Source organism: Ambystoma mexicanum, chromosome 3p (assembly GCF_040938575.1).
Source record: "Ambystoma mexicanum isolate Mex_15411 chromosome 3p, UKY_AmexF1_1, whole genome shotgun sequence".
Lineage (NCBI taxonomy): Eukaryota > Metazoa > Chordata > Amphibia > Caudata > Ambystomatidae > Ambystoma > Ambystoma mexicanum.
The window spans coordinates 801593463-801610830 of record NC_090925.1 but is presented as its reverse complement, the minus strand read 5'-3'; the positions used below and the strand labels follow the sequence as shown (position 1 = coordinate 801610830).

The following is a 17368-nucleotide window of genomic DNA, read 5'->3' as shown; positions in this document are numbered from 1 at the left end:
TGCACTGAAGCTCTAAGGAACCAGCTCCTAATACATATTTATTGCACGTGGTGTTTGAATCACATAATGCAAATATACAGGTAAAGTGCTATGTGCAAGATGTTAACACTATGTCATCCAAAATGAAATCAACCAAATTGCTAATATAAAATATATTAATATTGGGGAGCCAGAATAGAACAGCCCATGTGAAAGGACTTAAAATGCCCATGCAGTTTATGTCTAGACCTCAAAAAAATAAACAGCATAGTGCTGGACCAGCAAGGTTTCTATATATATATTTTTAGTGTCACTTGCTGAGGTTAACGAAACGGCGTACTATAATTCACATTAAATAAGCTGCAACTATAAAAAGGCAAAGAATACCCAAAGGGAAGAAGAAAAAAAATTGGAAGAGTGATTAGTGCAAAACTTCGCAAATACACGTTAGCATAAAAATAGTTGTGCAAACTCTAGCAGTACAGTACATCAGATAAAGTGCTTCATAATAAAAAATACACATTTAGATCAATACATTCGCAATACAGTACATATAGCAATGCAGTACATAAGATAAAGTGCATAATGCTTCACGATAAGAATTGAAAACGCAGGTGCATTTGCCGTGTCCCTCCCCTGGTCACCAATGCATTGTGCCAGATTCACCCCCCCCCCCCCCCCCCACATCTGCGGAAGATTAACTGCATGAAAAACGAAACAAGTTACAGGTTGCTCTTGTACAAGTTGTTTAAAGGCTTCCCCGGATTATTGGTAGGAAGTAAGACAGAGCCAGCATCTCAGAGTCTGAAAACAGGTCTCAATCCTACACATGCAACCTCTGGCTGAACCACCACTTGTTTTTGTGATGTAGTCATGTTGACGTCGTCTCAGTTGTTTATGAGATCCTGGGGTTGGCACCAAAAAACCTCCAGATAGCCACAAAATAGATTTTTAGAGACCAGATGACAAGTAGAATGATTGGGTGCAGGACTTGGCCACCCACTTCTGGTAGGCTATTAGCCACCATAGTAGTTCCAGAGCACATGGTTTGGGGGGAGGGGGGTATGAGAAAGGGGATGGTATGAAGATGGAAAGGTGGGAAAAAAGAAGCTTCAAACACAAGGAGGGAGTGATACAACGATGGGGAGAAGGTTTTGTGATTGCATGGGGATGAGTCAGCCTGGTTAGTGGGGGGGTGGCATAGCTCGGCAAGGAAAATGCCCCAAAGAGTTGTGATATTTGGGTTGTACTTCCATGGCAGATTGCGAAGTTGTTACACAATACAAAGTTGGATGCATGAATATGGTCACAATCCTTGAAGGTGGGCGCCTTATTTGGTCGGGCAACTCTATATGTTGTACCTCAGGTCTGTTGAGCCAAGAGTGGCATAGTCAAGAATACAGTAAAAAAGGTGAATGTTGATAAGGAAATAGAGTTTGAGAAAAGAATGGCTTTGGTCTCTGCAGTACTATAAACAGTTGACTACAGACAATTTAAGCAGGTCCTGCAAATAGAGTTTTGGCCATTTGGGAACTAGCAGCAGTAACTAGCACGCTGGGCTCTCCCCGTATGAAGGTAGGATTTTGAAGATGCATGTGGAGTGTTAAGAAGGATTTCTAGACTCTGACCAGGAGGGGCAGAGGTTCAGAAGGCAAACCTAGTTTCCTGGAACAGGGTAACCTCTGGACAAGCCAGACAAATCAGGGTAGCTTAGGAAGGCGGTCAAGACTAAGTCTCAAGAGGGGTGAGGGTGACTGAAAGACCTCAATGAGCACACAAAGCAAGGACACTTACAAATTATTCCAGACAGGTGTTATATTAACAATATAGACACATTTATTACAAGGCCTTTGTAACGGACCATAGCAAAGAATCACAGAAATACTAAAGAAAACCAATATATCACAACCAACACAATATATGTACACAAGACCATAGGGGTCTAAGGGATTATCAGCACGAAATATGTAGACCACCTAGATGGGGAGGAAAACAGGCAGTGCAGGTAATCTTTAGACCCAGTTCGACATCAGGAATACATCTAACTAAGAGGCAGTCCAAGCCCTACGAAGGGAGGAGCCTTATGTTCAATAGTACATGCACGCGCTTGTGCCAATGGACAAAATAGGGTCTCTTCAAGGGTCTCTAGCAGCTCAGGAAGGTGGAGGAGGCGATGAAGAACAAGTTCCCACTATTCAAGACGGACCTCCACTTGAGGGCAGAGGTAGTTTGAGAGTGTGGGATGGAGTCGCTATTTCGCAATAGCGCTGGAAAGGAAAGGGGCCCTCAGGGGCCACTGTGTGTGTAAAAATGGGCTCCTGCACTAGGGGCCACTGGTTGGGGTAAGGATTACTCACCAGTCCCCGACGCAGGCAGGCACAAACTTCGCCAGTACAGTCCACTTGGCTGGCAGGTTCGAATGCGACAATCAGGACGTCTTGACACCGTGTAGTCTCAGAGATACAGCGAGGATTCCCAAACGGGACACTGGTGATTTCTCCGATCCGGGAGGAGGAATCGGCCTAATTCCACTGCAAAAGGCTTCAGGGGAAAGGGGGCGTCACAAATGCAGCGAACTTGCACAGGTCGTTGCCACAGCAGGGCAACACGGGAACCGCATTTACTCCGGTCCGGGCGCACCCGTCTCACTGTCTCACTTCAGACCTGGGAATGCCAAGTGTACGAAATTCGGTGTGAGGGTGCCATGGACACAGAGCAAGCAGTTTACCAAGTTTCAAGGGCCTCCTCAAAACGGCGGCGGTATCAGAGCAAACGTCCTGTGTAAACTGGCCAGGACCCAATGGGAGATCTGCTCACAAACACTCACTCCATACGTGGATCAATCACGGACCATGGTGGTCCCCGGCATTCAGGACACTCCAGAATCTCTGGCACCCAGGATGTGTATTGGGAACAGACATCCCAGCCCACATCCTGGAGGCACACATCCTGGAGGCTTGTCCCTGCCTGTCCCGCCTTCATCATCTGACGTCCTCGGGAGAGGCACCTCTCCACCACTGCAGGAGCAGTGTGGTGCGCTGCCTAGGAGGGAAGCCAGAGCTCCCTCCTCCCTGTAGGTAGGCCACCAGGCTTTAGCATTTCCATTGCTATAATTCTGCATTTCGTGCCCACCTGTGAAACATTTTCACCGACCTACATCGCCGCCCAAAACCGCCGCAGAGTCTACCACCAACAGTGGATTTTCCTCCGATTCTCATGTCACCCCAGCATTGTGTGCTTGTGGAGCGCCATTCCAAGATGGCCACCCGGCATCCTTAGGCACCACTCTCTTCGTGCCTCGACCTGCCCATGCTCCCATTGGCCATCCACCACGATATTCGTGCCAATAGCAGACCGGGAGGCGCGAGCCGGCTCCTGCTCGAAGGCCTGCTACAAGGCTATATGCCTGTCCACGCCCAACCTCGCCGTAGCCTGAAAACTCTGTTAGACTCCAATCCAGAACACTACGGTAAAATGCAAATTCCGTAACTTTCTCATCCGAGCAGCGTTATTGAAACGCATATTAAGGCCATGCACTTAGCGGTCAATCTAGCTCACTTTAACAGAGTCAGCCCATGCTAGACCTGTATAGGCACAAAGTACGGCCATACGAACCTAGCCAATGTTTGAATCTGTCTTGGATGCCCAAATAAGACTTGAGAACATTCCTAGCCATGCTGAATTCTTGCGATGCGATTTGATTTTAATCGTGTGTATCCAAGACTCTCTGCATCTTGCGCATTGTGCGCCGCCTAGCCTTTGCTGTTATCCAATACTCATTTGCAAATATTGCTAGAATGCTCATAGACCTTGCTGCTAATCAATGCTTCTCGCTATACCGTTAGCTAATGCTGAATTTAGCCAATAGGCTACTACCTATATCTTTGACTTTCTGCCTTAACCCTCTGTGACAAACTGAAACTAGGCGTGTCACCCCATGGTACTGAACCCTATTGAACACCACTGTACCAGACTGCTGCCTATTAGACCCATTGCCAATACTGAACTTAGGTGAACTATTGCCTGTATGAACTACTACCTTTGTATTTGAACTAACATCTCTCACACCGTAGTGATACACCATCTAGATGATACACGACTATATGCTAACCGACAACTATGCTGCACTAGCCCTTTCCTGCCCACTCACACAATGTATCTCCATTCGCTTTATACGGTGTTACTGAGATCACTACTGTACATCATGAATAGCCAATACCCAACAATGCTACCAAATCCACCAGCACATGAGCCCTTACACAACTTTTACAAACTAACCGAAATGACCTCCACACCCTGTCCTGTTCTCATGAGGAACCTCAAACTACGTGCCAGGCTACCAAGGCTCTATGACCCTCCAACTAAACTAGCCCACAGCAAGGCGAATATGAGCTCCGTTAGCCCCTCCCTGCACCCTCTTCAACTGAACAGTAGACTCTACCGCAAGCCCATCCACACCCAGAAAAGTATGCACAAATCTTTGCCATCACCCCTTAATCCAGTAGAACATGGGACCAAGGGAGCACTAATAAATGCCTGCTCCATGGTAGCCCATGCATCAGACATTGCCGAGCTACTACACAACGAAGACCTGGACTTCTTAGCGATCACTGAATATTGGCTACATCCTACAGCAGGCCCTGCAATTATGCTAGCCGTACCAGATGACTATACTTTACTAAGACTCGATCGTACCACCTCTCGAGGCGGAGGTCTTGCCATCATAGCCAAAACCAAATTCCCTCTGACAATTGAGTCACCTTCCAATGCAAGTTCTTGTGAATCTTTAACTGCAAAGTTAACCCTATCTAATACACAATCCATCTCCATTCACCTTATCTACCATCACCTGGCCCTTTAGGGTCATTTGAAGAAGACCTCACAGATATCTTATCAAATAATCTCAAAAACTCCTCACAACGCATCCTACTAGGAGACTTTAACCTCGGCTTTAGCGATCCCGCAGACGCCAACGCCACCACAATCAATAACACCCTAGAGGAACTGGGCTTTACCCAGAAGATCACTGAGCCTACTCATATCAAAAGGGAGAACTCTGGACTGGTTAGCTGTGCACAACTGCCCAGTCTTGGTCTCCGCTATACTCCTGCAGTCCTGGACAGACCACTACTTGATCTCGTTCAACCTAGAGGCAACCCTAGCGCAAGCTAACAGTATAGCTCCAGCCGTCCAGTCCCGAAACAAAAAAAAACATCACCCCTGAAAATCTGATCCCGTTGATCGCACCGACCTTGAATGCCATTCCAGATCACACAGATCCATTCACTATGGTGGACCTCTACAACAAAGTCATGCTCTCATCCCTTGATGGCATGGCCCCTTTGAAGCTAAAAAAGAGCAAACCCCAGAAACACATCAATTCCTGGTTCTCTCCTCATCTTAAAGCCCTCAGACAGGAAAAGCGACGCTGCGGAAAAACCTGGAGAGCACACCCTTCAGAAAAAAAACAAAAAAAACTTGAGCAGACTAGCATCCCAATATAAAAAAGAAATTATACTGGCCAAACAAATATCCTATAGCACTCGAATCTCACAAGCTAAATCCAACACTAGAGAGCTCTTCACAATACTAAAAGAGGTTGAATCCCCGATCCAAGCTCCTGACTCGTGCATCAAAGATAAAAATTGGTGCACTGGTATACAAAATGCCTTAGCCAACAAAATCTCCTCTCTTAAGATGAAGATAAGCATTAAAAATGAATCCCTTCTCTCTTCTACCAAGCTGAGTATCTTCACCCACAAAAAGACTCACCCGACGCGATCACACCCCCCAGCGCACAATTCCCTCTTTAACTTCCACAAAGTATCCACCAAAGAGGTAGAAAATATCATTCTTACCTTCAAACCATCGAACTGCCACGGAGACCTATGCCCTGCACAATTGATGAAGGCTGCGGCCCGTGATCTCGCACCATTTATTACCAAACTAATAAATGCGTCTTTCACATCAGGCACCATACCTAATAACTTAAAACAGTCCTGGGTCATCCCCTTGCTCAAAAAAACAAATCTAGACCCATCTACTCCCACTAATTACCGCCCCATTACCACAGTACCGTTCCTTCTTAAAATCCTCGACAAAATAGCTTACCAACAAATCCAACACTACCTCGAGAACTTCCATCTCCTAGGCGTCCGACAATCGGGCTTCAGGCCTCAGCACGGAACCGAAACTGCACTTATAGATCTTAAGGCACAGATAGACGAGCTGAGAGATCAGGGGAAGACAGCACTACTGCTACTCCTTGATCTCTCAGCTGCCTTCGACCTGGTCGACCACGAGATCTTGTGCGACCACTTACAAAAAGCAGCCCACTTCTCTCAAGAGGCAACTAACTGGATCCAATCCTTTCTTAATAACCGCACGATGAGTCTTCTCCTTGCTAGCAGCAGCCGACCCAACGCCCATCACATGTGGCGTGCCCCAGGGATCCTGCATCTCCCCTATACTTTATAACATCTTCACAAAGCCCCTTTTTGATGATCTAGACCAGGCTTGTCCAACCTTTTTGAATGTGGGGCCGAAGCATGAACTTTGTCACCTGGAGGGCCGCAGGGCCGGCGAGCCAAAAGTCAACACCCTCACCCAAAGCAGTATATTCAAAATCGATGGTGTGTGACCTTTGACACAATTGCATCATAGGCAGGGATAGCCATGCAGTCCCAAAGATGTGTAAGGGACAGTGATCAAAGGTTAGTTTGTTGTGATTTCTTCCACCAGTGTGTGATATTTTACTGAAACGGTGGGGGCGACCGAGCGTAGCGAAGGAGATGTAACGATCTAGGGAGGGTTTGGGGGGTTCCCCCCCCCTAAGATATTTTTCCAAATATGGGGATGAAATGGTGCATTTTACAGCAGGAAAAGTGGCCAAAAAGCCATACGTTTACAATCAGTTCTAAAGGGGAACATGTACATTCCATGTCACCAACAGCAGACAAGAACATTGTAGAACACCACATTTTAATGATCAATGTGTCCACAGTGTAAGACAGCACTGTCACTGATGTAACACATTGGCATGCTGGTTGTGGCCAAAATATGCCTTTGTAGCAACATGTCTATGCTAGTTGTTCCCAATTTAGGACAGCATTGTCCTGTACAAAGCATGATTGATGCTGCCTGAGCATGTGCAGTGTGCCCAATACATATGGCAACTTATCTCTGTAATAAACATTCATTACTTCTGTGGTAATGAAAGAAGCATAATCCCATTCAAAAGATAAACTGTTGAAAATTGATCACCCAAAGGTGAACCCAATTGAAGAAACGCAATGCGAGCACAATCTAAAGGTATGAAGGACTTTTTTTATTGCATGATTAGTCACTTGTAAAGTTGCAACTTGTAAAGCATTCAGCACAGTTAAGAATAATTCTAACACTGCACATATTTTCAGTGTGACACTTGGCATTGTTTTTGCTTGCACAAATGCTCAAAACCCGCTGGCACACTTGATGTGGCAAGGCGGAGTATTCCAGATAGGTGTCCATCTGTCAAAAGTGATCTTGATTTTGTTTTTATGCTCTTCAATCTTGAGAAAAGCTGTTCACAGCAATACGTGCTGGCAAAAAGTGCAATGAACCGAAGTGCATGATTAGACGGATTTGGGAAAGAGTCCCATGTAATGTATTTACTATAAAATGTATGCAGGGAATGTTCGGAAAAGGCTCTCTTCAGGTCACCATTACTTTGCATGTCAATTAATTCCATTTGAAACATGTCAGGAGCATTGGTGACATTAGTAGCAAACGGATCTGCAAAAATCTTCAGCTCATCACTGTGCTCCCTGAAATCTGAAAATCGGTTTTTAAATTCATTCAAAAGATTCCCAACCAGTGCCAAATACTTGTCATGGTTGATGCTGTGAGCAGATCTAGTCATCAGTACTGTGAAATGAGTAGCATTTTTTTCATTCAGCTGTTTCTGAAACAATTCCAGCACATGAACAAAGGATTGGATGTGCTCATACAGCCTCTGCGCAAACTGGTCCTTCCCTTGCAGTTTTATATTCAGGTCCAAAAGATATTTTGTTATGTCAACAAGGAATGCCAAGTCATTCAACCAGCTCGCATCATCCAATAAGGTGACATCTTTCCCTTTGTTCGTCATGAATGTTTTAATTTCATTAAGCAGTGACCAGAATCTGGATAGTGTGGCTGCCCTGCTAAGCCAACGAACTTGGCAAAAGTAGATCACATCATCATGGTCTGCTCCCATCTCCGCAAGAAATGCTTGGAACGGTCTATGGTTAAGCCCTTTTGCCCTTATGAAATTCACCGTAGAAACAACCTTTTCCATCACATGCGTCATCTCCAAGGCCTTTGCGCATAGTTGTTCCTGGTGAATGATGCAGTGATGCGTGATGACATTCTGGGGAACTGACTTTGCCATTAAACTGACAAATCCATTGTGTTTGCCGATCATAGCAGGGGCCCCATTAGTTGTCAGACCACAGAGTTTGTCCTCTGGCAGATTGAATTTCAACAAGACTGGTTTCACTTCATTGAAAATGTCTTGTCCTGTTGTTTTGCCTTTCATTGAACATAGGTCAAGTAGCTCCTCAACAATTTGGAATTCTTTGGTCACTCCTCGTACAAAGATCGCCAGTTGGGTGGTATCACTCACATCTGTGCTTTCATCCACCCCCAAGCTGTAAAACTGACAGGCACCCAATCTTTTCGTCAGCGAGTCTGCAATGTTTGATGATAGGTCATCTACTCGTTACAAGTTAATGCAATGGCATCCGCCACTTCCTATACTTGCAAACTCATTAGGGCAGCCAAACCCTTTCTCTCTCTCTCGCTAACTATCACCTTGGCCAGGGCTCTGATCCTGTCCAAGTTGGACTATTGCAACGCTCTATATGTAGGCTGTAACAAATATATCACAAATAAAATTCAAATCCTTCAAAATAACGCCCTAAGAGCGGCCCTCAGTATCCCGAAGAAAGCCCATATCTCTGATTCCAGAAGGTCTGTCAATTGGCTATCCACCAAAGACAAAATATTCCTCAAATCGGTTTCCCTGATTCATAAATGTCTCCACCAAGCAGCCCCTCAATACCTTATCTCCAGATTCACTAGACCCACCCTTTCTCGCCCTTCTAGAACGGCCAACTCCAACCTTCTCCTGGTGCCCAGGTTTAAACGTACAATGTCCGGAGGGAACAGCTTTCCAGTAAAAGCAGCGCAATTCTGGAATTCCCTTCCTCCTCCCTGCAGGGAGGACCTCCCCTACCACCAGCTCAGAGCTAAGACCATACACTGGCTCAAGGCTATCGACTCATAACGACCGTCCGATGCCCTGTTGCTCCACTGCCATGTTGCTCCTTACCACAATGATTGAAAATATGTAAAAAAAATTGTAAACATCTGGTTGACCACTGCTCGGCGTAGATACCTTCTTGCGTCTACCGGACTATTGTATATAATATTGCTTATATTGTATATTTCTGCATCTCTGCCTCTTCGGCGTGACATGTCCAGCACTGTAACCACAGCTGGACTTCACCCTGCTGTATGTAACTAAGCTTTGCAATCCTCTTAATGCTTCTGCGCCTGGCTACCCCTGGGTTAAGTGCGCAATATAAATAAAATACAAATACACAAGCCATGCAGAAGCCATGCAGAGGCCGCAAAAGCATTGGGTTTCGCGGGAAAGTGCATGACCAAATAAGGACTGACCCGGGTCGGCTCGACCTGGGGAAGGTGAAGGGGCAAGATGGCCAAAGGACAGGACAAAGAACCTTGTGGCATGGCCATATTGGAGCCAGGCCACCTATTTGTGCCAATTTAGGTAAGCGCGGTTAACATGGCAAGAAAGTGTTAAAAAATACATGAAAACGATAGCTGCCACCAGTCCTGCCTATGACACATCTGCACAGTTCATTAAGAGTTCAGCGAGAGTTTCTAGGGCCTTTGGAAAGACTAGAGACCCAAGGGTGCTGTAAAGTAAGTTACATTGCACTCTTGTTGCATGTCACACAAAAGTTGCAAAATGAGGAAAGGACGAAGGGAAACGGTCTCCCAGTACTGACTGTCTTAAGGGCATGTCAGTTTCCCCATAAAAAGTGAGCAAAAGCCCAGAGGAGTGCAGCTGAGGGCTGTGCTTCTGTGGCAAAGTCTAGATCAGGGTGTAAAACAGCAGCAAAATGTTTGGGGGTTGACACATGGAGGGAAAATTACATACAGTTATAAAATCTTTCCTAACAGAGAGAGGACTACTCAAACGAAAGGCAAGTCCCATAAAGAAAAGGCCATTGGCCATGAATGATGTACAAGACGGCACTTAACGTATCACTGATGCATACAGATTGCTCCGATCCTGGCGATATAATCAACTACCAGATATCAGGGAGCTCAATCTGCTCAAGACGTCTGCTCTGTCATTGCCCAAACCGGGCATGTGTGTTGCAGGGACGGGTATACCCTGGCATATAGCCCAGTCCCATTGCCAAAGTAGCACCTATAGGCAAAGAATACCTCTTGTTTGATCTAGTGGAACATTACAACACATTTCTGACTATGTAGTAGAGAGACTTGTCCCTGATCTGATCATAGGTAGTGCACCTAAAGGACAGCCAGAGCAACACCTAAAGAAAACATAGGAGCCCATATTTATGGAGACCTTGTGACCCAGAACTATAAAAAATAATTAATAAAAAAGGAGGTAGCCACCGTGAAGTGTGCTTCAACCATTATAGGCTCTCAAATTCTTCTCATGCAACAAGGATCTGTTGGGTTTCATTTTAGTGTACCCTAGATGTATTTGGGCTCTTCTGCTGCACAAGCAGACATAAGGGACTGCCTACACATAAGATAATACGCACCCTAATAATCTTTGCAAACAAGACTATGATTAATGTCCACAGAGTGGGGATAATACTTCCTTTCTCGTTGGTCCCATCACAATGCTTCAAAGTCCTCTCAGTTTCAGAGTACAAATTTCCACAAAGAGCGGATGATCAGAATGATCGCATGATGCAAGATTAGGACCAGATTATCGGTAGGAAGGCAAAATTAGTTAACAGGATCACTTTGTGCTACCAAAATACCATGTACGACTCCACAATCAAACAACCTGGACCTCATTCATCTCAACAATGTGATGGCAAACACTGTTTCACAGGGGAGGAGTTTGACATTGCAGGTGGGCACATGCTTAAAGGATCACCCTTGCGGATGAGCTCTCACTGGAGGCTGCAGCTGCAACGGTCTACAGCATCCAGTGGTCAAACATCACCTTTGACAATGAAAATCATCGGTCCCAGAATTCCATTCCTGTTTGCCTCAATCACTGAGATGGGACGGAAATAATTGAACCTGGATGCCACATTTAACCAGCAGAAGAGGTAAACGACAGAACCAGCATCCCAGAGCATAAAGGTAGGCCACATTCCTACACATGTAACCCGTAGGAAATCTTCAATGTTCGTTTGCAGGGGAAAAGCCCTGACCAATATCATGGCGATTAGATTAGATTGCAGGAGTGGGGATCAAGGGAGGCATTTGCGGCTTCACCCAAATACCAAATAAAACTCATGTATAGAGGGGGCCGGGTCTTTTGGGGGTTGGGGTGCTGGTTCCTGATATGCTAAACCAAACAGTTATTCGGGAATGGTTAAGTATGCATCTCCAGTGAGCAAAGAGAAGGGGTCACTACCAATGTTCCCTCTCAAGTACAGAAAAGTTTGGCTTTTGTGCGCAAATTTTCCATGTGCGCAACTGACTAGAGAGGCAAGTCACTTTGTGAGCATGCAGAGAGCAAAGAGCTCGAGTTCGGAAGGTAATTTCCCCAGCCACTGCAACTCTATGTAAAAGGCACATCTTGGAGCATTTTTTCCATGAGCAAATATTTTATAAGTAATTATAAAGAGAGATCAACCAGACTTCAAGATCTGCACAGTACCTAACAAAAGTACTACGATGTTGTGAAAAATGTGCGTATGTACAAAAAAAAGCATTGTTTGCGCCATACAAACAATAGATTTAGCTGTGGCTATCATTTGTTGACACTGCTCAGAGAATGTAGAAATTGTGTTATGCATTGCAAAAAGCAAGTCTCGCTCATCTTAACTGATGTGGTTTGCAAAATATTCAGACCGGATACTTGCCAATAAAAGTTCAGGTGCCACTTTAAGTAATTCGGGGGCCAGAAGATATCCCTCTCATAATTTGTGGTAAAACGATAATTGCATTAGAATAACTGCACCAGAGTGTGATCATCAGAATACCTCTGCTTATCATAAACATTAAGGGCCTGATTCACAGAACATTTTCCTATGGGATTGCACCATTCTAAAATGCTTCTGCAAATCAGGCCCTAAATTGTTCTTTGAACAGAGCACAGACAACACTTACTCAAAATCAGGACGACAGCTAAGAGACATAAATATCACCCTTTTTTAATCAACAAAGATAGGAAAATGTGCCCAACAAAAGCCCAAGAGAAAATGGGCCACACACACACACACGTGCCTACCCGCTGCCCGGACATTAAACTGATTCACAAATCAATGACCAGCAGAGCAGTGGCATAGGAAGGAACTCCCACAATATAAATGCCTGTTCTCAAGAAAAACTTTAGCGTGAAAGAGCCTCTTTCAATAAGCATAAAGTAACCATGTTGGCAAAACCAATTACTTTTTATCAGTCAACAAAATACATGGGGATCCTACAGGCACTAAAAACAAAAATCGCATTACATACATTGAAAAGTCCTCAACAGCAGAGCATAGAAAGAGAAGAACAAGTTACTTACCAACTGTAACGTTCTTTCGATTGGAAGTTCATCCCACGTATTCCTCATCTCAGATATATCCTAACCATCAGCTTGCTGCTTTGGAAAAATGTTCTCTCTCCACCAGAGGGCGCTCCTCTCGAGGCCACAGCGCCGATGTCCCTCGGCGGCTTCCGCTGTATGAGAGCCTCGTGCGCCCCCATTGGCTTCAGTTCTATTTTTTCATATATTGTAGCCCATGGATTTTAATTAATGGCGTGCCTCTTTTGACCCAAGCCTAAAAGAATTTAGAGTGTAATTCACGTAAACTGTACTGTGGGTTTGGCTGGGTCGATGAGGAATAGGTGGTAGGAACATCCAATCGAAAGAGCGTTACAGTTGGTAGGTAACTTGTTCTTCGAATGGATTGTGTCCTCCCACGTATTCCTCATCTTAGATAGACTCCCAAAGCAGTTTTGTCTCGGAGGTGGGAGTACAGAATTGTTCTAATCGTGTACAGAATGGAGTACAGATTTAGCAAACAGACTTCCTTGAGAAGAAGTCGAGTCCAGAGCATAATGTTTTATAAAAGGTATGCATGGATGACCATGTGGCTGCTGCACAAATATCTTGTAGAGGGGCACCCCTTTTTAGTGCTGTTGAAGTTGCCATGCCCCTGGTTGAATGAGCTCTCAGATGGTTCTTTCTCAGCCAATCTATAACATTCTGTTATAGCCAAAATTATCCATCTAGATAATGTTTGTTTAATTACCACAAGTCCCAGTTTGCGTCCAGTGTACCCCACAAAAAGTTGATCACACTGATGTACTTTTGGCAATCTTGAAATGTAGAAACTAAGAGCTCTTCTGGGATCTAGTCCATGTAGTCGCTCCTCTTTGCTTGCATGAGGAGGAGGGGAAAAAGTTGGTAAAGTTATTTTCTGTGACAGATGAAAATCTGAAACAATGTGGCAAAAAAGATGGTTTATCCTTATAAAAGATTGTGTGAGGAGGACCGCTAGAAAGCACCTGCAACTCACTTACCCTGCGGGCTGATGTCAATGCTACAAGTAGTATTGTTTTCAAAGTAAGGAGCCTTAGCGGACAAGAGTTTAAAGGCGCAAATGGAATGCATGTGAGGAATTTTAGAACCAAGTTCAAATCCCACACTGGAACCTGGAAAGGTGTTGGTGGAAATACATTATTTAAACCTTTTAAGAATTGAATTAAAAAAGGTATGTTGGAGTAAGATTCCTCTTCTGAAAGTTGCTTAAAAATGGATAGCGCTGCTAAGTATCCCTTTATCGTACCAACCTGGAGCCCCAGATTAGCTAAATGTAATAGAAAAGATAAAATTGTGGTGATATTACATTGAATGGATCCACATTCTTTTCTCTGCACCAGTTACTGAACTTGTTCCAATGACACCGATACAGAGATTTGGTTGCTGGCCTTCTGGCCGAGCAATTTCCATCAGGTCATCCGGAAGATCCTAATCCTTATATCTCAACCTCTCAGAAGCCATGCGTGAAGGTTGAGTTTGTTGACCTCCGGATGGAGAACATGACCTTCCTCTCGTGAGGAAGATCCTCTCTTCTTGGAAGACGTATTGGAGGGCAGATGGACAGATCCAGAAGGTCCTGGTACCATGTTCTCCTGGCCCAATCCGGGGCAATTAGGATCATGGTTTTCCTGAACTTTCTCAACCTCCTGATTACTTGAGGGATCACAGGGACTGGAGGGAATGCATACAGGAATGGAAACTCCCATTCCACTACAAACGAGTCCCCTAGAGCTCCTCTCGGGGAAAAATCCCTTGAACAGAACCGTTGCGCACTTCTGGTTGGTACTCGTCATGAAAAGATCCACTTGAGGGGTTCCCTAAAGGGCGAAGATCTCTTGAATGACTTCCTGAGCTAACTCCCACTCGTGGGAGACTTTGCTCTGCCTGCATAGAGCGTCCGCTGCTGTGCTTTGCTCTCCGGCTAGATGAATTGCTGATAGAGATCCCTTCTTGTATTGCCCAGAACCAGAGTTGCATCGCCTCTCTGCACAGCGGCAGTGACCCCTCTCTTGTTGAGGCAGTACATGGCCACTGTGTTGTCCGTCATTATCGGAACATTATTTCCCCGTACAGAGGGCAGGAAGGCCTTCAGCGCTAGTCTGATTGCCCTCAACTCCAAAAGGTTGATGTGTAGTTTGGACTCCGATGGAGACCAACGACCGCTGATTGTCACATCGTTGGTGTGGGCTCCCACCCAGTGAGTGTGTTATAACTTTATACTAATAAAGCACTTGAAGCAAATTATCTCTCGGCAAATGGAAATGACACCTACCTCCGTGATGGTCAGCTCTCTTTGAATAGAAGCAGGAGGGAATTACCTGAAAATCCCTCTCAAACCCAGCCAAAGGCTAGGTTGAAGTGAAGTCTCCAGGGGAAACCCCAAAGGGAAAAAAACCCTGTGAGGTGCTGCTGGGGAGCGTGGATTCCTGCAGCGGCTAGTGGAGGGTCACACTGGTGGGCTGTGAACCGGAATCTTGTCAGGGAGGATTCTGAGAGAAACAGTAGAATTTCAGGTAAGTAAAGATACCGAATCTCAATTAGTAGAGTGGTAGGGATATAGAAAGGCAGCTTACCCTGACAAGCCTATTCCCTTCTAAGCTTTTCTTTTTCAATCGGATGTGATAAATTGGCAATGCGCCTATATAATATTAAAGAGGTAAGGATTAGGGGTGTACCGAATAGTACATTTACTATTCGGCCGAATACCGAATAGATGAGCGAAGTATTCTGCCGGAGCCGAATAGTGACCGAATAGTAGATTACTACTGGAAATGTGTCAAGATATGCATAACAAGCCAAAACTGTTGGCATTGCCAATGCTTGTTTTTAACAGGACTTCAGTGAAGGACATGTATAGTGCTTATAAATTGATCATAGCTTTAGAAGGGGACTTTTATTATTGCTTGCTTTCAATGCCTAATAAGAAATTCAGTAGGGAACTGGGGGTTGACTTGAGCACGCCCCATCTGTGAATAAATAATTAGTTAACAGGCCTTATCGCTGCTTGCATATCGTTTGTAAGGGAGTTCCCTGCAGTACCTATCCGTTCCAAGTTCTGGACAATTTGAGGGGATGGACAAGAGACATTGTTTAATTGGACGAAGAAATGATGTTCTGCATAATGCAACTAAGGGAATTTGTGTGTTTCTAGGTAGGAGGCAGAAACACTCTTTACGAGGCATCTCTAATGGATCAAGGAACGACAGAGATCTGCCTTATCTTGTAAGCATGGATTAGGCCCTGAGCAGTCTGGCCTGCAGCTTTGTGACTATACAGATGTCACACTATCTTTTTTAAACACACATTTGGAAGTTGCCTGTCTCTTAAGCTCCGTGTTTATTTCTGAATGTGCTCTTGTCTCTATACCTGCACGTTGCCTCTTGACATTATATGGTAAGCTTAGTATGTAGCCATGTCTAGGGCAGTGGTTCCTGAGACTCTCCAGGTTTTGTTTTTTGTGCAGGCAATTGAGTATATATTAGCGTGTTAATACTTGGTACGGAATGGTAGGGCTGCATTACCGCTGCGACTGCTAGTCATCACTGGTGAAGCGAGTGAGGACTGCTGCAGGGAGGCAAGCATCGGCACAGGGATACATGGCTTGATAGCCAAGTCGTTGTTGGTGCTGGTGGGCTTAGAGGTAGGCACTACATGGGGGTGGGTGGGACTGGCCATAATAATAGGGCGAAGGTCACTAATGCTTCACGCTACGCGGGGAGCATGCACCTTTGTTGGCCATAGCTTGGTGAGCAGGCACGGGCGAGCGGGTGGAAGGAAAAGGCTCTGGGGTGGAGGTGGGGGCAGGAGTGGGGAGGTTCGCGTATATGTTTAGCACCAGTGATACAAATCAGAAAAGCATTACAAGGCGCATACAATTGTGATGTTGGAGATGTATTTTGCATTCCTCACTGCATCGTAGAGCCTGACAGGGGTGGAAAGTGGCACTGTGCGGCGGGGGGGGGGGGGGAAACTTAACTTCACTTATATGTGGATATAGGGGCATTGTTTGTAACTTTGTGTGAAGGCTGACACCATTTGCTGATCACAGTGAAAGAGGTATGCAGGCAGCAGGCTCTGTGGCTCCAGTGGCAGATGTTGTGTCTGTTTAACCTCTCATCTCAAGGTGGCTGCTTCTAATCTGATGACCTATGGAAGAAGGCTGACTCGGCAGTCAGCACGAAATCAGATTCTTGCTCCAGTGGGAATGGCCCACCTCACACCCTCGTGAAATCTAGCATGAAGCTGCGTTCTTGTTAGCAGTCTCAGCAGAGAGGCCAAAGACTTAATGCGCATGGCCAAAGACTTAATGCGCACATCGTCTGAACATCCTAGAAACTTCACCTCCAAAACAGAAGTGCCTTAATAGCAGTGCCCTATATGTGAATTCATGTGCTAATTTCAACTGATCGCTCGCTCACTTACGCACTCCTCAACAGAGTAAATCAGCTATGGAGGCTGGCAGTGTAACTCCCGAGAGTCACCTTAAGAAAGGAGCCTTGTTGCTTGTGTTAAATGCATGGCAGCATCTCCCATATTCTGTAGAGCAGGGAGTGCTGCCAAGGGGCTTTCAAATTCAAATGCCCCCTCAGT

General features: G+C 45.3%; 1 protein-coding gene across 1 annotated transcript; it reads right to left on the bottom strand.

The window, feature by feature from the left end:
- Positions 1-7390: 7390 nt before the first annotated feature.
- Positions 7391-8536, bottom strand: LOC138579981 (general transcription factor II-I repeat domain-containing protein 2A-like). The gene has a single exon (XM_069650208.1). It carries the CDS (start codon positions 8534-8536, stop codon positions 7391-7393), a length of 1146 nt encoding a protein of 381 aa, XP_069506309.1.
- Positions 8537-17368: the final 8832 nt, after the last annotated feature.